This window comes from Neopsephotus bourkii, unplaced genomic scaffold (assembly GCF_033783945.1).
Source record: "Neopsephotus bourkii isolate Nb327-2 ecotype Australia unplaced genomic scaffold, CSIRO-AGI_Nbou_v1 NB_1447, whole genome shotgun sequence".
Taxonomy (NCBI): domain Eukaryota; kingdom Metazoa; phylum Chordata; class Aves; order Psittaciformes; family Psittacidae; genus Neopsephotus; species Neopsephotus bourkii.
Window position 1 is genome coordinate 506,977 of NW_026901924.1, and position 13,039 is coordinate 520,015.

General features: G+C 40.4%; 1 protein-coding gene across 1 annotated transcript in view; it reads right to left on the reverse strand.

Annotated features, from left to right (window-relative positions):
• Window positions 1-13,039, reverse strand: part of ECPAS (Ecm29 proteasome adaptor and scaffold) — a 69,136-nt gene that overhangs the window by 21,260 nt on the left and 34,837 nt on the right. Inside the window, 11 exon segments of the mRNA XM_061368819.1 lie at window positions 538-652; window positions 1,406-1,460; window positions 2,544-2,689; window positions 3,559-3,682; window positions 5,203-5,304; window positions 5,782-5,954; window positions 6,365-6,530; window positions 8,619-8,753; window positions 10,467-10,558; window positions 11,104-11,326; window positions 12,063-12,143. Of these exon segments, the coding sequence (XP_061224803.1) occupies window positions 538-652; window positions 1,406-1,460; window positions 2,544-2,689; window positions 3,559-3,682; window positions 5,203-5,304; window positions 5,782-5,954; window positions 6,365-6,530; window positions 8,619-8,753; window positions 10,467-10,558; window positions 11,104-11,326; window positions 12,063-12,143 (1,412 nt within the window).

The window sequence follows — 13,039 nt, forward strand, 5'->3', positions numbered from 1 at the left end:
TTGCCATCACTGGATCTCAACACTCCCAACCTAGGCTATGTCCTATGTGCACACGCACACCAGGCTAGAAGGGAGTGGGCTGTTAAAGAGCACTTTCAGCACTGATCAACAGAATTACTTGCCAGGACTCCTGGAAGACCAGCATTTTTCACACTCAAACTAACAAGCAACCACTCACACTTCCCCAGCAAAAGGTACATTTCATACACAAGCAAGTTCCCAGTTCTGCAACGTTCACATCATGCATTGTCCTTTGCAATTACACAGTTTCCTTCTGGAAACCCCATGAAACCCCACCTGATTTGAATCAGGACAAATGATTTTGAAGCTCTGTTGAATGGAACAAAACCAGAACAACTTCAGTGACAACAATTCTAAGATGAATTAAGACATGTCTGAGTTTGACCCACTAGGAATACATGGATATTGACATGCCCTTTGCCTCAAAACGTCTTTTTCCACACACGAGAGGCACATTCTTGTTCCCATCAAACATACTGCTCAGAATATTCTCACTTTATTCTGAGCTCACTGTACCTTTTCCCTGTCATAAGGGTATCAACAAGTGTGGTGACTAGCTCTTGCTGATCCTCTTCGCTTCCTAGTTCATATACCAGCCCAAGACCTTTTGAAGCAACATCTTGACTAAGCTCTGCAAGAGGTTTTACAAGGTAAAATTAACGATAAGTATGTAATTAAGTAACAAATTTCAAAACCAAGATTCAACCAAAATCATGATCTAGCAAAACCAGCTCTCTGCTGCAGTTCACAGGTTTCCATTTTTGAGCAGATCTAGTCTGGCAAGACATAAGCTTTGTATTCTGAAGCAACAATTTGTTCTGAACTAGGTGACATCTTCACGTTAATACTGTCACTACAGGTTTTGAAAGAGCAGAGAGAATTCCAAGAGCTCCAAGTATTCTGACATGCTGCTGGCCCCTGAAGTTCATTAACATTAGTGGTAATACTATCTCCAACTTCAGTGAGCTTTGGATGGGCTGCCAGCTACCTCCCTTTCCACTAGCAGCCATGGGAAGACCTACAAACAAAATCTGCTAGCTTATAGAGGGCTTAGAGTTCCTGTCCATGCAGAACTCTGCAATACACATCCTACTGTCCAAAGCAGAATAGAAGAATCAATGAACATTTTCTGCTATTACAATTTGAAGAGGTAAATGTAAAAAAAAAGATGTATTTGGTTAGCAAAGCACAGAAAAAGCTGCTTATCTCTACATGCAATGACTAGAAATCATTCCTATTACGTCAGAAATGGGATGTTTCTTCAGTCATCTTTTAATGCTGACTGACAGAGGCATGTAGGTGACTTTCTGGCAGTTCAAAAATTCCCTTCATACTCTTAAATGCCTATGAAAAGACACAACCCTTAACATGCGATAGCACTTACCATCACTATCTGACAGAATTGAAACAAATGCACTTTGAATATCCTTGAGATGAGACTGTAAGTTGAGAAAAAAGGACATTATTATTTTTATCTCAAGTTTTGGATCCTTCATCTGGTCTCAAGTTCTGAACAGATAAACAGAGACTACTGTATCAGTGGAGCTGCCTATTTGAGCTACGCCTACAACTGCTCTCCTTTCCAGACAGGTAAGCAGCAGCCTGACTGACATTAACAGAAGGTAAGTTATTTTTCCAGCACCTTTTTACAACTACCATGCCATTAGTAAACATGTTTTATTTTCCTTGCCTAATACATGTCAGTAATGCACCGTAAATCTGGCTTGCAGCAAGATGGGGCTATCCTGTGTGTGAGGACACTTTTCTTCATCCCCAAACTACTGGATTTGGCCAACTTCCACAAGGACCATTTAGATGAGTATAATATGCAGCAAGGTTTTACATATAACAGCTTACAATTGCAAAGCACCTATTGCCCCAAAGCTCTTTACCTGAAGAGCACAAGATGGCTACATGGTCCCACCACAGTCTGTAGTACCTCTATGCAGGGACAGAACATTATGGCTGGGAAGCCTTTATTAAGTCCTTGTACAGGATCTTTTACATTCTTTCATTATAGACACGCATCCTAAATATTAGGTTCTCCAAGCACACCAAAAATACACAGTGCATGAATCACGTAACAGCTGTTCTTTGGTACCAAAGTTGTGATGAACTCTGAAACAAATGAGTCCAGAAATTTTCCCCCTTCTTCACCTCCTAGACCTCCTTTTAACATTTCCAAAAATAAACCCTAAGAACAGCACAGACCCCAACCTCTCCTCCACAAGGTAAGATGTCCTGCTCCTTCACCCTACAAAAGCCGTTTACACTGTGCTCACTCTAACCTGAGTGCCAGGTCAGAAATTTACAAAGGTGCCAAAAAGCTTCATTCATCTGCCAGTTAGTATGTTCTCCTCGTGACAAAAGATAAGCCAATGTCTCAAAAAATCTCAGTAAGGACTGCACCAGCACTAGGGAAAAAAGGGCAATGGAAGTGAATTGGAATGAAGGGAGAGAAAGGAAGCGAGAGGTAAAAACAGGGACAAGGAGCCAGCATCAGGAAAGGGAATATTTCTTACCTTAATTGCTTTGTGTGTGCTCAGCTTCTTCACCATTGACAGAAGCCAGATGCAAGCTGCCTGCCTAATGTGTGGGTTGGGGCTGATTATGTGCTTGTTCAAAATAAGGTCTAGGACCCAGGGAACCACATCATTCCCTTTCAAATCTATATGAAAAGAAGAAAGGTGGAGGGAAGAAGGGGAGCTTTGAGAATCAGACACACTCATCTTTACTTCCAACATAATGTGCAGCAGTAATTAAAAAATCTAGTTAGCTCATGAATACCCAGATGACACCTTAATCTCTGCGTATTTAGGAAAAGCGTTCACTGGAGTCACTAAGAAAGTATTTCTACTAATAGAAACACTGAATAGAGTCCTCCTAACCCTTCATAAAAGCATTTCAGAGCCTGTGGCCAAAAAGAAGCTGTCAGTTCATGCTGCGTAAGACTTAATGTTCTTTCTGTTAGGACTCAAAACTTCTGGAGCAGTGGCTAGGTTCAGTTTCTAACCCTGTTCTGTACATGCTGAGCTTTGTGCACACTTAAGAGATCTACAACCACCCTCATAACATTAAAAAACCTGTGTGCAGGTCTGAGGCTGATATGTCACTTAATCATATAATTCCAAGTTGTTGGAAATGCTTGCAATTTAATGTCATAACCCTATTTCCCAGTGCAGGCTTCAAAACAATATTCTGAAAGATTTATGTATTTGAATCTGAAACTAACCCAACATGGCAAACCAAAATAAAATAATAGAAGAAATTCAGTGTCAAGTGGCATGAATTAGATTTGAAGAAGCTATTTAACAGCACATGTAAACAGCACACGAAATAGTCTTCTAACCTCTGAGCAAATGGGACTTAAGAGGTGAAATGACCTGTATATAACCAGCATGAACAAACACAAAATACCTCTTACTTCTATGGTTATAAAATCAACCACCACAGAAATAAAGTTATGAAGCTCAGTGTTAGACTGTAACTGTGATATTCTATGTTCCTCAACCCATCCCCTGTATTAGCAAAGCCTACCTGAAGGAGGGATATATTCCTCCTCTGTGACCGTCCATGCATCACGTGCAGCTACCGAGCTTGTCCCTACAGCAGCACTGGTAATAGCTTCACCAACGGTGAACTGCAGTTCTATTTGTTTGGCCTGAAAAACACAAGAGCCTTACTGACAGCCCTGAACACACACCAAAACTTTTGGCATGTACTGCACAGAACCACAGTCTTTCTCCCAATCCCAGTACGCTTCTGGTGAACTGCTGAGACTATGTGGCAACCCACACCCATTGAGACTGGTAAGGAAACTTATCCAGCATCAGACTCTCCAAAAGGAACTGTAAGAGCTAGAATTTCCACACTTAAAGTGTATCTCCTACAGAGCATTTGCTAGTGTCTGCAGAAGTTCAACTTAGCAGAACACAGCACAGAAAGAATTAGAGAGATAGGATGAAAATAAAACAAAATTAGAACAAGATTGCCAGGCATCAACAAAACTACTGCTATAGTGTGCAGTAATAAAAGATTCTCCTGAAGTTCCATCCAGAAGTTGATCATTAATAAAAGATATAAAAACTTGTTATTCACATTAAAATAATTTAGACAATACTTTGTTTTACTCCTCTATCCTCTTCCTCTACTCTCTAAGCTCTCAGAAACAGAATGTGCTGAACTCTGCCACTTTTTTTGTCATTATTTATGAATCTTGAGTCATAAGAACAGATTTCTGTACCTGCTTGGCGCCTACTAGACTGTTCTTTTTACTGTCTGGGAGCACAAAATGCGCAGGCATTTTGAGAAGTAAGATTTTAGCCTCCTTCAATCTAAGATACATTGTTTGGGTTTGGCTTGGTTTTTGTTTGCTGTTTTGCTGGATTTTTTTCCCAAATACATATTTTATAAAGGAAGATGTAAAGTCCCTAAGCAGTTACAGGAGATAAACATAGCACTTAGAAACATCATTTTATGTTGTGTAAACAATGTTCTTACTATTCTTGCTTGTTTGAGCACATAGAATTGGCGTATTCAGCAAAGCCAGCCTGTCTGATACTCAACAGCTGCTTCGACAATGCTGAACCCTATGTTAGTATGAACAAGGAAGAAAGGTCAAAAAGCCTGTAAATTAAGAACCCTGAAAAGCTCCTTGACTGTTTAATTTTGCTGCTTGGTATATTTTAAAATGTATAGGAGCTCTGAAGTACCATGAAACCAGTACACTATACTGATGTATTTAGACTGACAACAGATACATGTTTTCCTATAAACAAAGCTCGTAACGCAAGCAAGTTGTATCAGTTGATGCAGTTCAGATAAAAAAGAAAGTATCATATTATCTACTTTTAGGGTACTTTTGAAGGCTACAGTACAAACCTATGGCTTCATTAGTATAATTTCTTAAGATTTTACACATACAGTTAGTTAGTTCTCCTAAAGTGGAAGACATATTCACCCCAGAGACCTCGACTGGCAAGTTTTTAAACCGTGACATAAAACATTTTACCAGCCCCAAACCTACCTTCACTCTCTGTTTTAAGGCAGTTCTAAAGAACCCAGGGGTACTATTACAAAAAGATAGCTTCCCTTGTAAAATCTGTCTCTAGAATATATGAAAAGCATTTAAATAGAAATACTCACTGCAGTATAAAGAAAAATACATTGACAGTGCCTCACCTCCACAGAATCCATTAAACCTTGCAACAGTAGCTTCTGGTGGGGAAAATCTTCATCTCCCACTGGGAAGTAACCTAATGTCTGTATTGCTCGTTCCTTCATCTTTAAACATAAACAAAAACCAAACTCAATCACAAAACCTTCCTGTAAGTCCGGAAGATATACTTTCAACCCACTTTCTCAACCTTGCTGAAGTTTCACTTAAGGTACCAGAAGTCAGTCGTGCAAAACACTTATTACATCAATCAGTGCACTTTTTTTACAGACCAGGTATCAAAACAAACATCCTGTTAACCTTTCAGGATTATTTCCAGGTAAAAGATTTTATTTTTTTTAATTAAAATTATGACCATTTCTAGTTTTCATCCAGTAAGCTCCTGATTATGACTACAGAAAGCACATCTAACCAACAGTGACACAAAACTGGAAAACCCTTAGCCTAATTCTGACTCAATAAAACCAGCGATAAGCCTAATTCTTTTTTCAAAAGAGAGGCTGAGTTTGACAGGTAATACATAAACCTGGGGACAGAGCATTCCAGAAATGAAAAGGAATCATAACAACACTACATAATCTTGCCTTATTTGTTTCCTTGCTGGAAGGGATTCGAGCCAATAAGCTTTCCACAAGTTGAAGCTTTGTGAATCCTGGTCCTTCACTGGGGATTGGCAAGGGGCCATTCCTTCCAATCTCCCCAAGAGCGGTACAAGCAGCCACCACAAGAAAGGGAGAGCTGCTGTCCAGAAAAGAACCTACAGGAAAAAGCAAAACAGGATGGCTTGAATTTTATTATTTAGCAGTGGTCAGACAGGCACTTATATTTTACCCATGCAAGAAGCAAAGTATTTATCTCCTCTACGCTGGTAGGAAGCATTATCCTGGAACAAAATCCAAGTAAAAAGAGACTGAGGAGTCTAGGCAGTGGCACCACCCCTAATTCTACTATGTTAAGTCTATGAGCTAAGAGTCTACCTAATTCTTGTTGAAAATGGTTACATTCATACACCTGATATGATGTCATTTTTATACACTGTAAATTTTATCACAGAAAGTAAACCCAAGATTACAGAATCAACGGACTGAATATCTTAGAAAAGTCCTCAGCCTGGGGTGGTCCAAAAGAAACCTGTTACATGCAACAAAGTCTTAGGCAGGAAGTTACCTATTGTCTCCGTTGTTGACTTTATGAGCTGTTCTTGATCCAGCATGACGGCAGTGTTTGGCTGTTCTGTATTATGTAGCTCCCTTGTTCTGCATTTCCCTTTGGCCAAGTACCTTCCAATTGTAAATCCCAAAGCCAACAAGGATCCATGTTGGACCTCCGGGCTCTAGAGACAACACCAGTAAGTGCAGAAAATCTCATTTTCAAAGTAAGTAACACTTTGCACGAAACTCTGACTTAAAAACACATATGGACAAGCCAGATGAGGAGGCACCCTGAAGAGTGAACTGAACTCTTCAGTCCTAACATGGAGTTCTAACACATAGTGCAATGACAGTGAGCTTGATATTTCTAGTGCTCTCTGATGAATGGAGTCTTCTAAGATAAATTAATGAAACTTAAAAGAGGCTTAGGAGGACAGATTAAGAATTTATCACCAGCAATGCCATTCCTAAAGCCCACCCTTTGGTAGCCAGACAAAAATAAGTAGTAAAAATTCAACTCATCTGATTTATAATTTCACCTTCATAAGTCTACTAAGATAACACAACACTGTCTCTACTTAAAAATTGGACAGACTCAGATTAAGGGGATTAAATGTATTCTTTCGTAAACAGTAGTAAAGGGGAATTACTCCAGATTTATACTGCTAACTTGAGAATATGCTTGACCTACAAATACTGAAGGTAATGCCTTTATACAGTTCAATTGTCTGCAGGCTGTGAAACCTAATTATTACAATTAATGTCAGAAATAGTAATTTCTCCAATGCTGACTTGGTGCTGAGAGTATCTAATGATGGTGCTCATTCCAACAAGTGACTTCTCATGAAAGGATTCTGTGCAGAAATAAGGCTGAGTTAAATGCTACCTTAATTAAAAAAAAAAAAGAAACAAAAAGAAGGAAGCAGGGGCTTAAACTCAGTCTAGTTTATGTATCTGTTTTTTATCACAACCCTGAAAAACTGGATCAGTGCAACTGTGCTGCCAGACAGGATCCTCAATCTAGGTTGTCCACAGCGACTGCTCCCTGTTGCAGTCTTGGAGCAGCAAAGCCTGCTGAAGATGTTTTTTTTTTCCCCCCTCTCCCCTTCAGCTACCTATTTACACTGCAGTCTTTACTGAGCCACTAGAGAGCACCACCACCCCCCGGTCTGTACTGATTCAACCAGTTTGGTGCATTTGCAGCAAAACAGAGCTCTCATTGACTCAAACTCAGAAATGCAGGGGAACACCCCGCTCTTTTTTTGTTTCATGGTTCACATCCCTCCTTATTCTCAGCTATGTTCTGTGAAAGGTCAACCATGGCTTCACAGGCACAAAGCAGCAGCAGGGGGAATGGGATCCATCTGTGCTAGCTTCGTGACCACGGAAGCTGCACCCTGTGTGAAGCTGAGCAATGAGACCACTTTGGCAGATACAAAATAAATCCTGTTTGTTAACTACAACATACAGTGATCAGCACTACTTGTCAGCATTTGAGTCTGTTACCTGTGATGTAAAAGAGCGGCCCATTAAGTCATTAGGAGAGACTGATATAAAAACATTTTGGGGAAATCTAACCTAAAATACTAATATTTTCCCTCCCTTTCAGGATTCAAGACACGCCAGCACAGAAACTTTTTCAATGTGATTTCAGGACTCCTCCAAGCTCATAGTAGCAAAATGCAGAGATAAGGTTAACGGGAGTCGGAAGGAGCTGCTGGAGGACAGTAGGCAGGCAAACCTATCTAGTAATACACTGGTGGAGGGTTGCTGAGTAGTCCATGTGGAGTGGGAGGGAAGAAGTCAGCCCCCAGCAGGGAAAGGTTGCTGGTAGGACAAGACCATGAGCTGATGATGAGTCAGGGAGCAGCTATGGCTCAGGAGGGGAGGGGATATTAACCATACTTTTTTAGTCCTTTGGTACCTGTAGTTGCTCACAAAAACTGGTAGATAGTTTGACTCATTACTATTCAATGGGATGAGGAGTATTTAAGATGGCTAAAACTGGTTAAATATGTGACAGTGCTGGCTTTGCTTAGGAACTGCCTCCAGGAAATCCTTCTGACCTTAACAACAGCTTCAGAGATTAGTTTATTTAAAGATCTGTTGCACTCACCTACAACAAAAAGCCCTTCTCACAGTCCGACTGGATGTCAGCTAGTTAATTTTACACTCAGATTAAGGCTAATACATCCCAGACATACTGTGAGATTTCCCATCAGTTACATGAGACAAGAAAAAATAAGAAGCAGACAAAGAAGGGTAGTTACATGGTTGTCTTTCGTCATCTTAATCAGCTGCTCCAAGGAGGCCCTAAGCTCATCTCCAGACATGGTAGACAGCACCACAGAATAGAACAGGGCTGCAAGCTCGCGCATTTCTTCTTTGTTTGTGTTCATCAAACTCTGCAGGAGTTTTTAAAAAGAAATACAAAATACTGAAGCAGCTTCTCATATGGTCTGTTCATACAGAGCTTTGATACACAAGCATAACTGTCATCCAGCTACATAAACAGTACTTACCTCAGAAACCACTCTTTAAACCAGCAGCATTATCACTTAGTAAGAAACAAAGCACTCAATTCAGCAAAGCATTCATTGAATGCTCAGTGTTCAGGAGGAAGATTACCACTAGCCACAAGAGGGCTACCCACCAGCTCTGCACTAAACACACTACTGAAATGTTTGGATGAATTCGTATTCAGAAAAACTTTCACGTTTTGAATTCACATTGAGCTAAAAAGCCTCCCAAAGACACTATTTTTCACGAGCTACTGGAAGGTTTCAATTTCCTTTTTATTAATCAAGGGATTAAAACAACAACAACAAAAAAAAAAACCAAACCACAAACCTCAAGAAGTTAAATCAATTAAATCCAATGGTGCCAAAAAAAAAAAGTTGTCCAGGAAAGCACAGCTCTAAGTGCAAACTCTTCCACTTTGTATTAGATATCTTCTATTATCCGAATTGTTAAGAAGTTGAACTTGGGAAGCATCAGGTGATTTGTTAAGATACAATCTTACCTCTGCACGTATAATGCAACAAGCTCATGCGAAAAATTTGTGCCACGACAAAGGCAGCAAAAATGATCCAAGCAAACAAGAAATGAGATCTATCAGGCTCATGAAATGTAACTCTAAGTTCAACTCAAAACATGTATCAGATAACAGAGCTGACTTCTAGCAACCTCCTGGACCTGCTCCTTCCACTTGGCAAAGTGAAATATCATAAAGGATACTTCATAACAGTACTTCTGGAATGAAGTACTATCAGTTACCACGCCTAGAAGCTGTATTTTGCAAAGGGACACCAGGCCAAAGAAAAATCAGGTTTTTCTCCAAAAAAATAAACAATACTGAAATGGAGAATGTTTAAATCCTCTAAGGTTCATACTTGCACTTAAATGAGATGTGGTAAACTGTGTACAGTGCAATGCAGCACAGATACCAGCAGGAGAAATTATTATAACACGTTCTAATTTTTCTTTAATGCAACCAAGCATTATTTTCTGCCGGATCCCCAATGAAATTGAAGGTTACCTGTAAGAGCTTAGCAAATCCTGGATGCTTGAAGCAAACCATGAAAAAACAAGAAGCTGCCTGAGAAGAGAATCTAGAGAACGCAGAATTATCTTTGGCTTATTCTCAAACAGGTTCCAGTTCATCTTTTGTTTGTTTGTTTGAGGCTAATAAAAAACATAAAAACACCTCTACAGAAAGGGCTCTAAAACAATAAAGGATCTAACTGATCTCATTTTCTGAAAAGCCACTCACATCTTCCCACGGAAGAATTCTGTTTTCAGTTTTCTTGTGCTGTTTAATGGATCTTCTGATCAAGGGGAAAAACTGACTGACTATACCAACAGGATCCATGACAGATTACCCTGAAGATATAGGTCAGTTAACAAATCTGGTAAAACGAAAGAACCAAAATGTAGCTTCCCCATCCTGCTACATGCAACATTTCACGAAGTGTTGACTTTAAGTAGACGTACCAGATTTTAAAATAAGTGCATACTTTGAAATACTCTATTCCACCATGGGAAAATGCCAGGTTTTGCTAATGCCAAACCCACTCTACCCCCAGAAATAAACCAAGATATGTACATTTTCAACATACCTTTATCCAATCCATTTTGTCTACAAATCTGGTGGCTAGTTTTTCTGGATACACTGAAACAACTTCTAGAAGACAATACATGACCGGCAAACCTGAAGAGTAATTAAAGAATCATGTTATTAAACAACTGCAGTATTTACAACAATCTAACAGTGCTAAAAAGAGGTTAAGAAGTATCAGGCATTTGAAAGCATTCACTCACAATTCATTAGAGATAACAAACAATATGGAATAACAGGGTGTATTTTTTCTCAGAAATATTAGGGAAACAAATAGAAGCAAACATTCTGGTATCAATTTGTTCTAAAGGCATCAAGTGCTTTAAGACTACACTTGTTGCAGATACACTATTATCAGAGTAAGGCAGACAGCATTCACTGGTTATAGCTGTTACAGACAGCAGCCTCACAGTTTTAAAGTATTGTCTTTTTTTAAAGCATTTAAAGCTGCAATTCTGTGGTCCTGCTTTCTCTTACCTATGCAGCAGCACAGAAGAGAACAAGTTTACACTGAAGAATATATAGTCAGTGTTGCAGCTCTGTCATTCCTGCAGCCAAGCTCAAAGCACTGAACATGGCGACTCACTTCTAGCAAGAGAAGATTTTTCTTCAAGCTAATACTGCACAAAGATTCTTACCTCCAACATTAGTTAACAGCTGCTGAAGAAGGCCAATATACATAAGCACAGGGTTGGTTTCTGCACTTTTTGAAGAGGAAGATAAAGATATGTGGTTGCCAGACATGAGGTTTCTTATGTAACGTCCAATGGCTGGAGCTTGGTCTTGCATATCTGCCAAGCTCTGCGAGGTTGGCACCACACCTGCACTGTGAGCAAGACACATCCGCAGATACAGAACTATCTAAGTACAGAACAGAAAAACACAGGATACTGAGTGCAAGAGCACTGGGAAACAACATGAAGAAGACAAAACAGAAGAGCAGGGAATATGCTACATTTAATGTAACCAAAACGAGAGAGTTTCTTCTTTAATCAAATCTAGACAGAAAAGTCAGCATGGAGACAGGAACAAATATAAAGTGTAACAAATCTTAGCCAGAGTTTCTGCAATATGCCTGTGCAAGCAGACAACCCTACAGTGCCTGCATCACTCTCAGACGATTAAATCATACACAGATTTTTGGCTTATCATCATCAGCTGATGCAACCCCTTTGCAGGCGGTTCAGCCTGTCCCCTACACAATTTGGCATTCACACGCAACACAAAGCATGGGTAACACAGACCATGCATCACAGCTGAGACTGTGTGTACAGATCACTGAAGCCAGGGAATCTGCTATGAAAAGAACAGCCCCAAGGAGCATAATGGGACTTTTAAACCTGCCTGTTTCTCCCTCTGACAAGCTATTACATTAGGTATGCCACAGAACGCAGTGGAGTAGCACTCTCGGGAACTTTCCTCCCAACCCTCCATGAAAATCCTGTTCAGACAGATAAGGGATGGAGAGTTAATCCCAATATCTGTTCAAAGAGGAAGTTTAGAACGTAGGGTGACTTGTGGTAACTGTTAGCTTCTTACACTGCCCTCTAAATAAATTATGGTATACATATATAAGGAAGTAAATCCAGACACTTACCTCACCAAACGTGGCAGGATTGAAAGGCAATGCTGCAGTCCCAGTCGTATATTTAGCTGGAGTTTTCATTTGGTGAGAGGCCTAAACAACAGCACACATTAAGAGCAGGATATTCAGACCCACGAACAGCAGAAATGTCAGAAAGGTCAATGAAATTTTGCTGACATAACTATGTTTATCCCTCCACTTAGCAACTGAAAAAGTGTAACAGTTCTGTAACAATGAAGGGCACAGACCACTTGGTAATAGTTCAGGTCCATCAACTTCACATCCCTATCAACTCAAAGTGGAAACTGAATTTGTGAGAACAGCAGGGGAGGATGGAGGAGGACAACATTAGAATCATAGAATAGTTAAGGTTGGAAAGGACCTTAAGATCATCTAGTTCTAATCCCCCTGCCATTGGCAGGGACACCTCATACTAAACCATCTCACCCAAGGCTTTGTCCAACACGGCCTTGAACACCAACCGGGGATGGAACATTCACAACTTTCCTGGGCAACCCATTCCAGTGCCTCACCACCCTCATAGTAAGAACTTCCTCCTTATAACCAATCTCTAAACTTCCCCTGTTAAAGTTTTAACCCATTACCCCTTGTCTTATCACTACAGTCCCTAATGAACAGTCCCTCCCCAGCATCCTTGCAGGCCCCCTTCAGATACCGGAAGGCTGCTATGAGGTCTCCATGCAGCCTTCTCTTCTCCAGGCTGAACAGCCCCAACTTTCTCAGCCTGTCTTCATACAGGAGGTTCTCCAGCCCCCCGATTACCCTCGTGGCCCTCCTCTGGACTTGTTTTAACAGTTGCATGCGTTTTTTATGTTGAGGACACCAGAACTGCACACAACATTCCAAGTGAGGTCTCATGAGAGCAGAGTAGAGGAGCAGGATCACCTCCTTCGACCTGCTGGTCACGATCCTTTTGATGCAGCCCAGGATATGGTTGGCTTTCTGGGCTGCAAGCACAACATTCTTTC